This window comes from Rhinolophus sinicus, chromosome 15 (assembly GCF_057876585.1).
Source record: "Rhinolophus sinicus isolate RSI-liver-muscle chromosome 15, RSI-T2T, whole genome shotgun sequence".
Taxonomy (NCBI): domain Eukaryota; kingdom Metazoa; phylum Chordata; class Mammalia; order Chiroptera; family Rhinolophidae; genus Rhinolophus; species Rhinolophus sinicus.
The window spans coordinates 92,838,641-92,856,762 of record NC_142515.1 but is presented as its reverse complement, the minus strand read 5'-3'; the positions used below and the strand labels follow the sequence as shown (position 1 = coordinate 92,856,762).

General features: G+C 39.8%; 1 protein-coding gene across 1 annotated transcript in view; it reads right to left on the bottom strand.

Moving 5' to 3' along the window:
• The window catches only part of DOCK5 (dedicator of cytokinesis 5), a 189,167-nt gene that overhangs the window by 66,642 nt on the left and 104,403 nt on the right, over positions 1-18,122 (bottom strand). The window contains exons 13-18 of the mRNA XM_019714857.3: positions 17,092-17,217; positions 12,481-12,605; positions 10,722-10,820; positions 9,369-9,441; positions 5,116-5,219; positions 3,925-4,108 (exon numbers count right to left, since the gene is read on the bottom strand). Coding sequence (XP_019570416.3) covers positions 3,925-4,108; positions 5,116-5,219; positions 9,369-9,441; positions 10,722-10,820; positions 12,481-12,605; positions 17,092-17,217 — 711 coding nt within the window. The remainder of the gene's footprint in view (positions 1-3,924; positions 4,109-5,115; positions 5,220-9,368; positions 9,442-10,721; positions 10,821-12,480; positions 12,606-17,091; positions 17,218-18,122) is intronic.

Below are 18,122 nucleotides of genomic sequence, written 5' to 3'. Positions count from 1 at the left end.
AATTCAGGATACTCTGAATGACAATCCCCAAATTGAGGGTAGTGAATACCTTTGAAAAAGGATTAGGCACCGTAACATTTTAATAAGAAAAGAAAGACAAAGAAAAAAACGTACGCTTTTTAACTATGTATCTATTTTCAGAGCCAAGATCACCACTCGTGAGCTTAGGCAAAACACAGAAGGTGCCAGAAAATGTATACACAATTTAAGAAAGGAAAGCTGTATTAAAATTGTAATACTTGATATATACCGATAACAAAAGATGAATACAAGTCACATTTGACTTCTGCAATTACAAGAGGTGCTCAAAGTGGTTACCATCAGCCTCCAGACACTTCGGATTACAGCGAACTACTGCTTGAGCCACGTTGACCAAAACGTCCACTTGTATACATTTTTTTGGCACCCCCGATATTTTACCTCAATTTTCTGATCAGTAAAGTGAGGTTAATAATGGCAGTACTGGAGTCTTGGTGTGCTAGGGTGTAGGATGACCATGAATGACCTGGCACAGGCCCCTCATTTGCAGGAACTTGAACTCCCCTATCCTTTTCCTGGAACACAAATCTATCCTCACCGTCCATGCGGGCCCCGCAACACACGATCCCATATAAATTGGTCTGTTCCAGTTTTGAAAAGAATTAATAAAATAAATAAAGAGTCCACAAGCTCTGTCTGTAACAAGAGCCAGTGGCTTTTCGCCTTTTGAGTCTGAATCGCCCTCTTCAGGCTAAGGAGGAAAACCTTTGATCACAGCCTCTGTGTGAAAGGAGAACGGCTACCCTCTTGATCGGAAAATGCCCTCCGAGTCTGAAGGCTTATTAATAGTCTCCAGCTTCTTCTTCCTCAGAATCAACTACCTTGGTTCTTTATCATTTCCATCACATTAGAATAAAGCGAACCCATGAGCAACCCACAGTTATTATCTGTCCCTAGGCGGGCCCTGTTTTCTCGGACGCTCATGACGTCCTGCTGTTCTCAGCTTTCCCACATCTGGTCCCTCCTCCTATGTCTGTCCACGCTGACAGCAGATCACCCCTCTCTGGTTTAGATGTGTTGGCCTACTTAAACCTTCTTTGGGAGAGGATGTCGTTTAAGACATTTATTTATTTATTTATTTATTTATTTATTTATTTATTTATTTTGGTATGTTGCATATTTTTGAGATCTAAATACTAGGAATGTGATGACAACAAAGGAAGAAGTACAGTTCCACCCGATGGAACTTTCTGTGATGACAAGAACATTTCCTATCTGCGATGCCCACCACAGAAGTGACCAGCCACAGGAAACTACTGAGCACCGGAAATGAGACTAAATGAAACTAAGGAACTGAATTTGCAACTTCACTTAATTTTAATTAATTTAAATTTCACAAGGTGGCTGGTGGCTGTCATTAGCAGGACAGCCCAGGTGTGGAATATTTAGAAGATGGGCGATGTAGATATCAGCCAATCAAATGTTTAAGTTGAGTACTGAAACCTGTCAATCAACTTCCTAACTTTCTGACTTGGAGATAATAAACAATATAACAATATGGTTATCGCTTACAGAGATTCCTTTTGCTTTGCATTAGAAGTTAATTTTCAAGTTTTTATTACTTACGTTCTTTGAACTGTCATCTCTGGGAAGGATAATTTACTGTTCGATAAATGCTGTCTCTCTTGAATATCCCTTGATAGTCCCAAAAGTACATTACTGCTTTATATTGTCTATTAAATAACATTTTGACATTTCATAGTTAAAAATTTGGAAAATACCAAAAAGAATAAAGAAAATAAGAACTATCCAAACTTTTGAAGTTATTCCTTTTAGTCCTTTTGTATGTACACATAATAATAATGATATAATAACAATAGTTAATACTCATAGTCTTTACAAGGGGCTAGACACTGTTGCTTTGCTAGCACTTATTTTAATTTACTTCATTCTCTGAAATACATACTATTATTACTCCCATTTTAAAGAGGAAACCAAGTCACAGAGAGATCAAGGGACTTGCCCAAGATGAAAGAGTTAGTAAGTGGAAGAGCTGGAATTTGAACCCAGGCAACTGGCCCCAACTTGTCCTCAAATATTCAAACAAAACTGGGATTATAGTCTATACAGTGTTAAAATTTTGGGCTGTCATGGATTATGTTTTGAAATGTATTTGGCAGCTGCATATATTTTATCATTTTACTACATTATATCATTTAAACTGGACATTTAGATTGTTTCCATTCTCCTATTAGTAATAACAGTGAAACATCCTTATACGTTAATCTTTGTGCACATCTCTCATTGTTTAGTTGGGTTCAATTTCTAGGGGTCAAATTACTGGGTCAAAGGGTCTGAATGCATTTTACATCTTTGATGCACTTTCTAAATCATCTTCCATAACTATTGTACCATTTCACCTCGTATCAGCAGTTTATTACATTTACTTTTCCTCTAACAAAGGTTATGTCACTGATACAAGTTTGTCATGTCTTCTGTGAAGCTCAGAATGTTTTCTGACTCAAATTTTTGTTTTATTCATAATTAACAGAATTTATTTGTTTGTCTGTTTGTTTATTTATTTATTTTTGAGCAGTGTGAGGTTCACAAATTAAGTAGAAAGTACAGTTTCCATATATCACTTCACTGATCCTCAGTTTCCTCTGGTAACATCTTACATTGGTGTGGTAAATTTGTTACAATTGACATGGTTTATTAACTCAAGTCCATAGTTTAGGGTTCATTCTGTGTAGTCCATTTTGTGGGTTTTGACAAATGTATAATGATACGTATCCATTATAGTATCATACAGTACAGTTTTTACTGCTCGAAAAATCCCCTGTGCTCTGCCTATTCATCCCTCCCTGTCTCCCCCAGAGTCCTCTGCAACTACATAGCTTTATATTCTCTCCAGTTGTGCCTTTTTCTGGCTTAATTTTTGGTGAATGTGCTTTTACTTTCCCAATGGATCAGCCCCAAACTTCACTCTGTTGAGTCTAGTCACTTGTCCAAGTTGAAATACTACCCATGTTCTCTAGCCAACCATGAATCATCCAAGCAAACAATACTGACCCCTGCTAAAGATAACCAACATCTGATCTCTGAGTGTACCTTATATCTACACTGTTTTGTCTATCTTAGTACTTCCCTAAGGCAGCGCCCCTGCCAGGTACCTCACCCAAATCTTGTCAGAGGCCAAAGAAACGCATCTACAACATAGCACGGGGGCCATAGAATTTCTAAGGCAAGTCTCCGGAGCAGGTGATTCCAGGCTCACTCCGTCCAGTAAGACTCCTTCCATGTTACATAGGTTAAATGCATAAGATGCTGTTATTAGCTATCAAATGCCATGATATACACCAGAGAAGTTAAAACTTGATGTGAGAGATTTCAAGGAGGAAGAAAACAAAGCCCATCTGAACTATTCAGCTGATTTAATGGAAAAGCCCTGAGAGCTTGGGGAAAACATGGGACAGAGGAGACTATGTGGGGATAGACGGGACTCTAACAGGAAACCCTCCCCGCTCTTTGCCACACCTGTTTGGGCAGGAGACTGCAATTCTCCACCAGTGTCCTCCGCCTCATCACCAACATCTCTTGTTACATAATCATACAGAGCATGTTATTAGAGTCCTTTCTGCCTTGAAGGAAGGAAGCCTAAGACTTTCTAATTTTACCTCCCCTGTTAATGAATACATTTATAGGTTTTCCAATATTAAAAAAATAGCAAAATGCTTTTCATCCTGTTTGAAAAATGGACAACAAAACCTCAGAAGGAGCTTTAGCTATTTGGTCAGAACCACCCAGACCATCATGTGAAGAATAGGGAGCAGAATCCAAAGGTCATTCTCCTACCTCCGAAGGTGTAACCCCAAGTCTAACAAAGGAGCCCAGCAGGACCAAGCAGAAAGCTCATTCTGGTGTCACTGCGGTCACCACACTTACCGTTCTGGGTGAGCTTTGTGGAGCAAATGAGGGTGGCAATCTGAAAGCTATCTTTTGTGCTATCCTTGGTGGGAGTCAAGTTGGCCAGGGTTTTGGATGCTTGGAGCTCTTTCTCGTCCATCTCTAGCTTGGTTCCAGGTAGGGTCAGGTAGAACTTAGCATCTTCCATTTTCTTGTTGTCACCCTGAAAAGGAAGCATGTTAGGAACACCAAAGGCTGGGCAAAACCTCTTACATGCAAATAAAAATAGTATCGATCAAGAACACAGGCGTTTCCAGCATAAGAAATGGGATTTCATCAAATCAGACGTAGATCCCTTCCAACTCTGAGACACTGTACTACCTTCCCAGAATTGGAGCCCGGAAATGATTTCAACATTGAATGAAAATGGAGGAAGTTGTGATCTAGACTTAGGAATATCCTAGGTCTCTGCAATAAATAAATAAATATTAAAGAATAAGGTTGGATTTCATTTTCTTGAACCTCTAAATGGTCACAATTACATGTCATTGGGTTGGCTGGGTTCATTGGGAAGAAATAGCTTGTGGGGGAAAAACAGATTGCCATGCCTTCCGAAACTATTTATGAACTAATAGCTATTAAGGACAATACAGATCAGACAGATGCATCTCAAAAAAGTTACTAACTCTGTGATACTGTTGGATAAATGAGATCTTCCAGCATCTACTTTCTACTCTAAAAATCTCAGTAGAGGTGATAGCTCTGTCGCAGTTAGAGGGAAGAAGGAGGACAAAACTGTCACGGAAGGAAACGAAGCCCGATAGCAGAGAAATGGTGCCTGGCTCTCGCTGATAGGAAAACCACATCCTACTACACCCACCACACTCTAACCAAGCCCAACAGTGCAACTGTCTGTGTTCCATGCAGGATGACACAAAGAGCAGAAGGCAAGAAGGCAGCCCTTGACTGTTCACCACCAGGCAATGCCATTTGCAGGAGAGGGAGACCAAATAATAATGCAACTCGCTCTTTCCAGAAAGGGGGTGGGAGACCAAGCAGCTGCTGCGACATAGTCCATTGTGCTTCTGGACTCTATGGGGTAAACACACATAGCTCTGGACAAGTTTCTGATGTTTTCACACATAAATCTGAAAGGAACCTTAAGAACCAATTTCAAAGAGAGTAAATATTTCCTCAGCCATTTTCTGAGCCTCATTCTGTTTGCACCACCTTATAAACCACCAGATCGTGCCTCCCATCCTGCAGGGTGGTGCCATCCGGGTTCATCAGTTTCACGAAGGCCACCCCAAATGCTCGCTCCGATTTATCTCTGGCTGAAAAGACAGAAATATGTGTCTGAGCAGTGCAGAAGGATATCAGGAAGTGATGGCTATGATAACTGATTTCACATTTTGCTTTGGGGGGTGTTGTTCAATCATGCTATAATCAACACAGTGCAGCACGCTGCAATAAGTCATGTGTGCTGGGTGTGTCACAGGCTTCTTAAAGGAAATGTTTCCCACACTTAAATCTTCTGGTACTCCCATATGCTCCTCTCCCTACATTGGCAAAGGAATGAGGCCAGCAATTACCCGATTCTATAAATCAGAAATGTGGGTGTTGACACCAATTCAGCCCCCACATCAACTCCATATGCTGAATACCTCTGAAACCTGTGCCTTTTCTGCCCATTCCTTCTGTTCCCACCCAAGTACAGGCCACCCGCATCTTTCCCTTGTATTTCTACAAGACCTTCCTCACCAGTTTCTCTGTCTCCAGTCCTTATCTACCCATTACTTTCTCTACACTGTAGCCAGAGTGAGATTTCCAAAATCAAATCTAACCAGGTCAACTACTCTGCTCTAAAATACATTCATGAGGTTTCTACTCTCCTCTTCCTTCCAAGATATTAGCTTGGGTGCCAGAAGTGGACATGTGTGCTCTGTGGCATTTGGGGAGGAGGGTCCAGCCACTCAAAGAAACAGAGCACCTCCCTCGTGGTCTTTAGGTATGGCCTCTGAGCTCCCCATGTACCCCACTTAGACGTTGATGGAGGTGGTAACTTATGACCTGTTCTCACTATAGGTACAACTCTAAGGTCTGCTGTAACTCATGTGTCCCCAGACTGGCTGAGCAGTAACCCTCTGTATGATTATACTACAATTTGTTTATCCATTCTCCTTTAGATGACCATCTGGGCTGTGTGCAATATAAGGGTATTATGAATAAAGCTGTTATAAACATACCAAACCACCACCCATAAAACACCCTTTAATGGCTCCTCCATAACATGGTTCAAAATAACCTTCATCGTTCATGATCTGGCTTCAGCCTGCCTGTAACCAGACAGCAGAGATGACAATCAGATTCTATCATTTACTAGCAGTGTGAATTTGGCCAACTATCTCATCTTCCTGAGCCTCAGTTTCTTTATGTATAAATGTGGATAAAAGTAGTACGTACTTCATCAGATTACTGTGAATATAAACAAGACCGTGTATACATAGAGTTTCACTTAGTGCCTGGTACAAACTAATAAGGCTTGGAAAATGCTAGCTTACTATTATGTAGAACCATATGAAATTACTGATATTTGACTCTTTGCTGATATTTGACTATTTGATATTGATCTACAAAAGAGCAATTTCACGTGGTTCATCCTAATGTTATGATTGCTCCCCCTGTTCCCACCTCAGCCCTATTGAGCTCACTTTAGGTTTCAAACACATTTCTCCACTGTCATCTTCCACTGGGTTAACTTCGACTCACCATCAAGTCTCAGCTAAGATGTAGGAAATCTCAGCATCAATGCCCAGACGGAGTTAGGAATTGTGCTCCGTGCTCCCTTACAATTCTGCTGCTGTCACACATATCACACTGTTCTGAACTTAATCAGATGGTTTCTTGCTCATCTTCCTAACTAGACCAGAGACTCTTCAGAGCAGTGGCCATGTCCCATTTGCTGTCATATACCTAGGGCCTGGCCTGCAATCTGATATATAGATGGGTCCAGTATATTCAGTTTGGAAGGAAGAATGGCATTTTTATGAAGTGCTGAATGAGAACAAGACACTTGCAGAAATTTTGTGACCTGAAAACCATAATTTTTCTCCATTCACACTTTTTTTACAAGCTGTAATCGAAGACTTGAAATAGTTCTTGCATGAGGAAAATAGTAATTCTGGGCAACAACAGATTAAACAGTTTCATATTAAATAGTTTTCTGGCTTCAGGACTTCTCAGCAATATGGCAACACACATTGTGCATGTCTAAGAGGGAGATAAACATACGAGGTGTGTTCAAACAACATGGTGAATGTTTAAATAAAAAAATAATTATTACAGTAAAAGACACATTGCCATTAATCCCTCTCAAAATATCCCCCCTTGCTTTGAACATACTTATCCCATCATTCTTGCCCCTTTCTGAAGCAGTTCTGGAAGTCCTCTTTCATGAGTGTCCTTTTTTTTCTTCAAGTTTATTGGGGTGACAATTGTCAGCAAAGTTACATAGATTTAAGATGTACAATTCTGTAATCCATCATCTACATATCACATTGTGTGATCACCACCCAGAGTCAGTTCTCCTTCCATCACCATATATTTGATCCCTTTTTCACCCACATTTGCTACCCGTCTCCCCGCTTGCCCTCTGGTAACCACTAAACTATTGTCTGTGTCTATGAGTTTTATGTCTTCATTTGTTTTTCTTGTTTTTTTGTTGTTTTCAATTTTATATACCACATGTCAGTGAAATCATATGGTTCTCTACTTTTTCTGTCTGATTTACTTTGCTTAGCATAATAATCTCAAGATCCATCCATATTGTCGCAAATAGCACTATTTTATCTTTTCTTATGGCAGAATAGTATTCCACTGTGTATATATACCACAACTTCTTTATTCAATCATCAATCAAAGGACATTTCATAAGTGTCTTTAGTTGCACTGTCATGGCTGCCTTGATGTCCTGAAATGACTCAATATGTTTACCTTTCATGGTCATTTTGAGTTTGGGGAGGAGCCAGAAGTTGCAGTGTGCCAGATCCGGTGAATAAGGTGGATGAGGACACACCGTAATATTTTTATTTGACAGAAATTGCCGTACCAGAAGTGATGTATGACCCTGAACCTTTCTGTTGTGATCACAAAATACGGTAAATGCAGCTGCCAAATGCCATCCAACAGACAGGCAGGGGTCTTCGATGCGGGAAGTGGCGCTGAACCTTAGGAACGGTGAGACAAGTTTCAACTTGTTCAGTGCAGTAAGTCAGGTGTGAGCTATGGTTGAGAGAAGGTGTGTTTTAAAGTGTGCTGTAAATCATCCTCCATCGTGACAACGCTCTGTATTACACATCGCTTCTAGTACAGCAATTTCTGTCAAATAAAAACATTACGGTGTGTCCTCATCCACCTTATTCACCGGATCTGGCACACTGCAACTTCTGGCTCCTCCCCAAACTCAAAATGACCATGAAAGGTAAACATATTGAGTCATTTCAGGACATCAAGGCAGCCATGACAGTGCAACTAAAGACACTTATGAAATGTCCTTTGATTGATGATTGAATAAAGAAGTTGTGGTATATATACACAGTGGAATACTATTCTGCCATAAGAAAAGATAAAATAGTGCTATTTGCGACAATATGGATGGATCTTGAGATTATTATGCTAAGCAAAGTAAATCAGACAGAAAAAGTAGAGAACCATATGATTTCACTGACATGTGGTATATAAAATTGAAAACAACAAAAAAACAAGAAAAACAAATGAAGACATAAAACTCATAGACACAGACAATAGTTTAGTGGTTACCAGAGGGCAAGCGGGGAGACGGGTAGCAGATGAGGGTGAAAAAGGGATCAAATATATGGTGATGGAAGGAGAACTGATTCTGGGTGGTGAGCACACAATGTGATATGTAGATGATGTAATACAGAATTGTACATCTTAAATCTATGCAACTTTGCTGACAATTGTCACCCCAATAAACTTGAAGAAAAAAAAAGACACTCATGAAAGAGGACTTCCAGAACTGCCTCAGAAAGGGGCAAGAATGATGGGATAAGTATGTTCAAAGCAAGGGGGGATATTTTGAGAGGGATTAATGGCAATGTGTCTTTTACTGTAATAAATTGTTTAAAGTTTAAACATTCATTGTATTTTGTGATCGCACCTTGTGCAGCATTTCCTATTCCTATTCAACTTTGTCATAGAGCGTCTATTAGCATCTTATAGACCTTCGGTATTCACAGAACACAGCTGGGGGGAAATTCTGATACAGAATAATAATACAGATCTTGAAAGCCCAGAAAAATTCATTTTTTTTTTCTGATTTCCTTAGCACCAATGAATTCTGAAATAAAGAAGCCAAGTATCTAGTTTCCAAATACCTTGTTCTCCAAACCCACAAAAGCACTGTCAAACAAGAAGAGTAAATATGTTTTTGATGGAAATGTTGTGAACCTCCAAATACTTACATTCCTGCGATGATCGGTGTCGGAAGGTAAACCTTATGTGGCAGCGAGCAACCTCTTCTATAGCAATGGATACCTGCATAAGAAGAAGAAATTAATAGTTTATAGATATGCACAGTATTTTATACTCATAGCTCATTTTATAGAATTGGGCTCATTTTTAACATCTTCTCACAGCACTAACTGCAACAGAGTGAGATTTGGCAGGTTTCATACAAAGGAGATGTAGCTATTTCCAAGCCAAAGAACCTCAGGAGAAGCTGTGTGTGATAGATTCTGAGAATGGAGATGCTACAAATTTCCAGGATTTTCTCAAGGATGAAACAGGAAATCTTAGAAGGAAAAGATCAATACTTTGAGGTCTATATAGGACCTTCCAGACTGCAGGGCATATATTTGTATTGTAATAATTAGGGTCTATAATAGAAAGAAAAGATACATACTGGGGACAAGGACACTTTCTGAGGCTTATGTAAACAGGGGGGACAGGGAACACAGAGGCATGAGACATTGGAAAGAGCAGAGAATTTGTGGCCAACAGTTAAATAAATCCTGGCATGATTATATAATGCACTACTATGAGAGTATCTAAAATTACATTTCTGAAGACCTTTTTAATGCTTCAAGATAAGTAGTTTTTAAAAGCACGATATACCTTTGTGTAACAGCGTCATTCAAAACATATGAAGTATATAAAATTGGGGAAAGTAGTTGTGAATTGAGATAGCAATGCAAATTTTTATTTTCTGAAGTTTCTATGGAGAGCTCATAAGACTTGACAATCAGAAAGAGCTGATGGAGCCTGGGATTCAGAAACAGTGGGCTGCAATTTAGACTCGGACACTAAATAGCTATAGGATCTCGGAAGTCACTCAACTTCTTTGAGTCTCAGCCACCTAATCAGAACGGGCCTTACAACACTGACTGGCTTAGTCCCAGGGCTATTGAGAGGCTCATGTGAGATGAGTGATCGGAAAAGCACTTTGGAACTTGTTATATACATATTTAAATCAAAAGGAGGCCCAGAAAACTTGGTTAGAGGCCAAGAAAGAAAAAAAATGTCAGGCAACTGCTTGCAGGGTGTGAAAATTTCCACTTGGTTTTGGACCATCTTGGCAACCCGTTTACATCAAATTTCTACAATTTATGAAGGAGAATGTTATTTAAGAATTCCGAGTTTCTTAAAATACAAATATGCGTAGATAGAATTATAATTACCAATTCATTTCTTGTCGTACATCATAGGCAACCTGTTAAAACTTCAGGGTAAATTAGGCACAATTTATGGGTAAAAAGAAGAAAGGAATCTAAACAAGGTTCACTGTGTGACCGGGGTTACAAATGGTACCTTCTCACCTTGACAGTCTCATACCAACAGGGCTGCTTGACTTGATAATAGACGACCGATTTGTACTCTGAAATGCCGTCGTATCCAGCACCGGGATGAATTGCTTTCTTTGGATGGAAAACAAAAATTAGGAGGGCATGTTATTATCTAGAACAATAAGAGTACCCCACACACCAAGCAAGAGCCCTCTGCCCTCCATCCCCACGCCCCCCGATTCCTGACACTGTCCCCCATAAGCTGATTGTATCTGCAGGGTGAAGAGTAGAGTAAGAATGCGTTTCTACCACTATATTTGAGGGTCTAAGTGTGGTAGTTGCTAAGGGACCCAGTGCCATCCTAACACTCCTCTTTGCTGCAACTTTTATTCTCTCTTCCCTCCCCAGCGACACATGCTCCTTTCTGTCTTCTTCTTTTCTGTGTCAACGAACAGAAACCCAGTGAGGGTGGCCAGGACCTATGCACATATGCAGATGCACCAGTGTGTGAGGTCCTGTCTACACTCTGCTTTAAGGACCCGGTATAGAAGTACAGCATGTTCACAGAAACTTAGGGCTATGTCTTTTCCTAGCAACGAATCACTTAGGGCAGAGCCAGGCCTCAGTGGGGTTACTTCCCAGCTAGTTAGCAAAGCTGTAAACTGACCCATCAGGAGAAGGTGTGTAGTTCAACTTATAGGATTTAGGGCTCTATCAATAGCACAAATAAATCAACCCCATCCCATGGCTCACAGCATTTTCTTTTTTTTCATTAGTTTCAGGTGTACAAAACAATGGACTAGTTAGACATTTATCATTTATACCCCTCACACAGTGATAACCCCTCTCCCACTAGCTACTACCCCTCTGACATCGCACACAGCCATTACATTTCCACTGTCTCTATTCCTTGTCCCTCCAATACAGAACGCGACTTTGACTGAGTCGACTGTTTGGGTATGTTTCCTTCAAAGATTTTCCTATCTGTGAAAGAGATGGGGAAATGACAAAGCTTTGCCCTTCACGGCCTTGGGAAGGAGGCAGTCAGTGAGCTGAGTGAACTGAGAGCTTGATTTGTGGATTCTAAGGCAGGTTAACTATGGCTCATACAGAGGAGCCAGATGTCAGCTGAGACAATGAAAGCCTCCTGCCTATCCTCGCTGAGGTCAGAATCAAGACTCACTCCTTCTCCATATGGACAGAATGCTGTGACAGATGGTGGGACTCTGGACTGAAAGTCAGAATACCCGGATCCATTCCTAGCTCTACCACAAACACTTGTGTTTCCCAGAGAAAACAACTTAACCTTTTTGGGCTGCAGTGTCCTGATTACTAAAACTATTGAGTAGTGATAGGTGACCTCTAACCAAGAAACTTCCAGTTTAACAGCTCTCTAACCGGCATGTCTCCTCTGGCTCTGCTCACCCAGGTGGAGGAAATCGGCCTTTCAATGCCACTTCGTTCAAGCCCCAGAGGACTGTAACGGGCTTCCAAGTGGCTACATAATTTGAAAATAATAAAACACCTCTGCATCCGAAGCATACACATGAAATCACTAGTGGCTTGAGATATTTCTCAGCATCGGAGAAATATGAAAATAAGAGTTTCAATGGGTGTATTAGTAAAACTGGCAATTACTCATCACAAATTTAACAGGCTTCATATTTTTTCCTTATAAAAAAACTAAATGCACCCTCAGGTGGCAAGCAATTAACATCAGGCCAAAAGTCCCTCGTTGTTGTAAAGAAGTGTGTGACAGCAGCAGGATTTCTGGGCCGCGGTGTGTACATACCTCCAAGGTGTTGCCCTCCTCATCGTACACAGACATGGTCACCTCCACATTCTTCGGCGTCTTCTTTTTCCCTTTGTCAAACTCTCCATGAATCAGGGTGACGTAAATATCATTCCGAACATCTCCTGCAACATGACAACCCATCCTGTGAGTGGTGCTGAGAGAAGTCACATTTAATTTTCAAGATGTTAACAAGATAAACTATAAGTAAATATATGAATTGCCAGATCTGACTTTATAGTGAACTAGTCATACGACAGTTTTTATGTGTACTGTTCTCTACAGCTTACCTCATTTTACCTTTCTGTACATGCCAGTGTTTTTGAAGTGTAGCTGTTTTAAAAAATGAACTCTTTTCAACGGTAACCCTTTGTTCCATTTATTAATAATTGCTGTCTAATAATAAGTACACAATATATTTTATTAGGTTATGGTGGCAGATTTTGTTTTTCAGTGATGCCTTGCTTGAAGAGTGTGATATTTGAACACATTTGAAAATAATGAAGGCTAATGTGCTGTTTACTATGTGCTGTTTTCAAAGTGTCTTATATGCAATAACTTACTCAATTCATATAACAACCTGATGAGACAGACACTGTTTCTTCAAGCCCATGGAACACTTCATTGTTATTTAAATCAGCTTATTGTTTTTACTGATATAAGAAGATTTTCTGCTTGTCATATTTTTTGGTTAACCAGTACAAAAATTTAAAAATGAATGAATTAATAAATGTGTAGCCCTCGATAGTGAAGAAACATTTTTAACGTTATGGAGATACATAAATGAAACCTGGAAGGCATAAAAGGCGTACCAAGCTCTTGGATGGGAGGCCTCAGTATTTTAAAAATAACTCCAAATTGTATTAAACTGCCTCCTAATGTGAAATAAAACCTTACAGCACTACAAAAAAACTGGGGTGCATACTTAGCACATATGATTTTCATCATTTGTTTGACTAGAAAAAATATTAAGATACTGCTCACCATTAGTGCGGATGAAGAAAAGGGGCTTATTTACACATTACAGTTTGAAATCTTAATTGACATACTCATCATGGTCAATGGAGAAGTTGACAGTTTGTGTCAAAAGCCTTAACTGACACAGCAACTTCATTGGTAATATTTGTCCCAAAGTATCAAAAATGTGGGCAATGATGATCCATAATGATATTCATTGTGATTTTTTTTTTTTTTTATGAAAGTGAAAACTAGGTAACAGCCTCAATTTCCAACCATTGATGGCTCTTTGAATAAGTGATGGTACAATCAGATGAGATAATTTTCATTTAAAAAACTCAGCACCTACTCTGTACCTAGCACTGTGCTATGTGTTCGGGAGACAATGGTGAGCCACGTACCAGCCTCACTCTCATACAGCTCACAGTCTGGCGGGGAAGAGAAGCATGATCAGATAACCACATGACGAAATGCATCATTACAAATGGAGGAACAGGCCAGGCTCTGGGAAAGCACCACACTAAGCCCCAACCTTGACTGGAGGGTGTGGGAATCTTTCCTTTGACCTGATGCTGGAGGGATGAAAGTAAGAAGGAGCGAGAGGAGCATATGCAAAGGCCCAGAGGTAGTAGACGTACGATGGAAGTGTTCACAGTGAGGGGGGATCTGGTGGGAGATGAAGCTACAGAGACAGACAAGAGACAAGTCTCCCTGAGGCTTGCAGGCCAAGTTAAGAATTTACATCTTCATCCAAAATATAAACAGAAGTCAACAAAATGTTATCAGGAGGGAGGAGTGGACAAAATCATAAAAGATTACTTATGCTATAGTGTGGAGAAGAGGATACAAGGGAAAAAAGAGCAGACACAGGGAAACCAGTTAGGATGTGACGTGGTGGTTTCCCAGGGAAGAGATGACAGTGGCTACAACTCAGGTTGTGGCAACAGAGATGGAGAGAGGGGATGTGTTGAGAGGCCTTTCAAAGATAAAACTGGCAGGTCTTATCCACAAATGTTGTTAGAGGTATAAAGGACAGGGAGGGGTCAAGGGTGACTTCCAGGCTTCTTGTGTGTGCAACTGGATGGATGGGGGTGCCATTCTCTTAGATAAAACACAGCAGAAGAGCTGAGTGTAGATGCACAGGGTTACGAGTTCCAAATGGGGATTCTGAGTAAGAATTACCCAATTAAAGAGAAGAGTGACCAGGGGTGAGAACAGTACCTACTAAAGTCCCAGGACAGTAAGTAGTTGGATCTATGGTAATGGAGTTCAGAGGAGGGGTCCTGGGGTGGGAGATACCGATTTGAAGGCAACTAACATACAGAGGCCAAGTGAGTAGATGAATTCACCGAGGGAGAGAATATAAGTCAGAAGCAAACGGGACTTGGTATGAGCTGAATTGTGCCCCCTTAATTCTTCTGTTGATGTCCTAACCCTCAGGACCTCAAAATGTGACTGTATTTGGAGATAGGCCCTTTAAGGAGGTGATTAAGGTAAAATGAACTCATACATTGGGCCCTAATCCAGTATGACTGGTATCCTTCTAAGAAGAGATTAGGACACAGATAACACACAGACCAAGGGGGGACCACGTGAGGACACAGGGAGAAGGTGGCCATCTGCAAGCCAAGGAGCGAGGCCTCAAAGGAAACCAAACCTGCTCCCACTTTGAACTTGGACTTTCAGCGCCCAGAACTGTTAGGAAATAAACTTCGGTTGTTTAAGCCTCCCAGTCTGTGGTATTTTATGGCAGCCCTAGCAAACTAATACAGGAGATAAGGACCAAATATGGAGGAACTCTAACATTTAACGGTGAGGCAGAAGGTGATAAGGTGAGAGAGGAGGCCTAGGAGAGTCCTCAAATAAAGGAATGAAGAAAAAGAGACGAGTGTGCGGTCACTGATGATGAGAGGGGAATATTTCAAGAAGGGAAGGAGCAACAGTGTCACATGTTGCTGAAAGAACACAGATAATCATTAGGCCAAAAACCAACCTTTGGACTTAGTGGTATTGCAATCTTTGGTGACTCTGGTGACAGCCATTCTGGAGCAGTGGGAGGGTGACAAGCAGGTATGAAAACAAGACTATATAATCGCTTCCAAGAATCTAGCTGAGAAAATGAGGGCAGAAAGAAAGAACGCCTTAGCTAGAGGGGAAAGGAGAGTAGAGAGAAGAGATGAAGACACATCTGGAGCTTGTTTAAATGGCGTTGAGAAGGAGCGATGAGGTGAGGGATTTGGTCTAGATCTATGTTTCTCAAACCTGGCCAATCACCTGGGGAGCCCTGGTCTTACAAACTGAATCAGAGTTTCTGGAAAAATCTGGGAACCTGTACTTTAATGTTTCCCAGGTGATCCCGATGAGCTGACCCAAGATTAGCATTTGGGAACCATCAGTTGAGATGATTTTTAACGTCTGTTACAGCCCTGGCAGTCCTACTGGGACACAGAATCTTCCCAGCCAGATTTCAAAGATAAATTCCCTTTGTCCAAAGAAATAAACTTCTCTACTTTAGTTTTTCAGATTTCTGTCTTGCTGTAGCAATAAAACTGCCTTCAGTTATAGGAATATCATGAATAGTTGTTTTTTTTTAAACAAGAAGACAAAATGTTTTCCCAGAATATTGATGAATATGTATTAGGGGGAAATGGCTCTGGAAGACAGGTGAAGATGAACGATTCTTTCATGAGAATAGTTCATTCCTATTTTATAGCTCTTTTGTTCATTCATTCCACAAATATTCTTTTAATACCTACTTATGCAGACAATAGGTGCAGCAACAAATTATTACTGTTCTTTAATCTCTCAAAGGAAGAATAAGATCTTGTATTACTTTAAAAGAACCTGTATTTCTGTGATAGATAGCTTTGTTTTCTAGAATTTTCCCAACACGTCAAAGATTTATTTATATATTCTATCTGTCTATAGAATATAAAATATATTCACATTTTATTATTTATTTATAACACGTATACTTTTTATAACACATACATATATCACAGAAAGTTCCCTGAAGGAATGATTTCATTCAACTGCTATAAAGATTAAGACATTAAATGGGTTAAATCAGTGAATTCAGGAGAACACGTATGCCGATCGCCAACATGTGGTGGCAAGCAAGAGGAAACTGAAGTAAGAATCTGCAGAGTGTTTTCATTCTTGTCCCCACATGTCTGGGGAAAGCCAAGAACACAGCTGGAGCTGAAACAACTGGAGCAGGGGGTCCAGCTGGGACTGAACTGAGCAGGTGTCTTGCTCGAGTTTCCTGGTAAGGAGCCCACGATGCTGGTGATAGCATCATGAGAAAAGGTACATGCAAACGAAGCAGATTATTCTCAGGGTGGAGAGCCTGTGCCATCATTAGCTCTACTTGATGATGGTCTAGGGCAGCATTTCAGAGGGGCTTATGCAGAACATACAGGAAGAGAGGGTGAACAGAAAAATTGAGTTACATGGAAAAGCGTGATCTTGGGCTTGCACACTGGGTAGATTTTCAAGGCACTGCAACCCTGTTTGGATCTCCCACTATCTTGATTTTACTGACTACAGATAACTAAATATATAGATCCATGTTGTTTCATGACCTGTTAGAAGTAACTGCTTCATGGAAGGCAGTCCTAGAAGAAGCAGAACAGAATCAAGCAAAGTGTTTACCTGGAAGTATTATTTCAGGAAAGCCCATTTTTCGGGCAATTGCTGTTGATCTATCCACCAAATGTGAAAAATTCTTCTGAACCTGTGTGAGGTCACCTGGTAATAGCTTCAAGGACACCCAAAGTCCTTTAAAGAAATAAAAGGTAAACTGTTAGTTCTCTGTATGATCTACAAACACACACGCAAACACTGAGAAAAATGTGTTGTATTGATATACAGATACCATATTAAAAAGATGAAAATTCTCCCCGAGTTCACTTATAACTTTAATGACAATCCCATCAAAATCACCACAGGACTTCTTCAAGAGTTTGACAGAGCTGTGACAGATGTGCACTTTGGGGAAAGAAAGAGTAAGATCCGACACCAAAAGCTGTAAAGCTTTCGTAATGTGTGATAGTAGTAGTAAATATATTTATATATATATATATATATATATATATATATATATATATATATATATATATCAGTGAACACGAGATTAAGTACTGTACTATAAGACAATTTAACATATTGCAAAAGAGGAATAACAAATCATGAAAAAAGAAACAACTTTATAAATGTGGTGTGATAATTTTCTTGCTATTTAGAACAGAATTGACCTAATGTCTCACCTCACATTTTCATTAAAATAAATTCCTAATATAAAACAAAGTAAATAAAAAAACAGGAAATGAAAAGAAAAAATAAATGTATAGTTATGAAATCTCTGAGCATGAACCATTTTTCTAAGTGGAGAAACAAATGAAATCACAAAAGAAAAAGGATTGTCTGTATACAAACTGAAAGTATTGATATCTGTATAAAAGCAAAAGGCATACTACAAAACGGTGAAATAGTTAAAGGAAATTATAAATTTATATTCACTAGAAGAAAACATTAAGATCCTCACAAGTAAATAGGAGGTGAATAGACAATCCACAAGGAAGTACAGAAGTTAATAAACATTTGGCAAACCAAAAATTGAAAACATGTGTCCTAAACAAGACAGGTTATCTTCGTTATACAAAGTGCTCATAAAAATTGAGAAG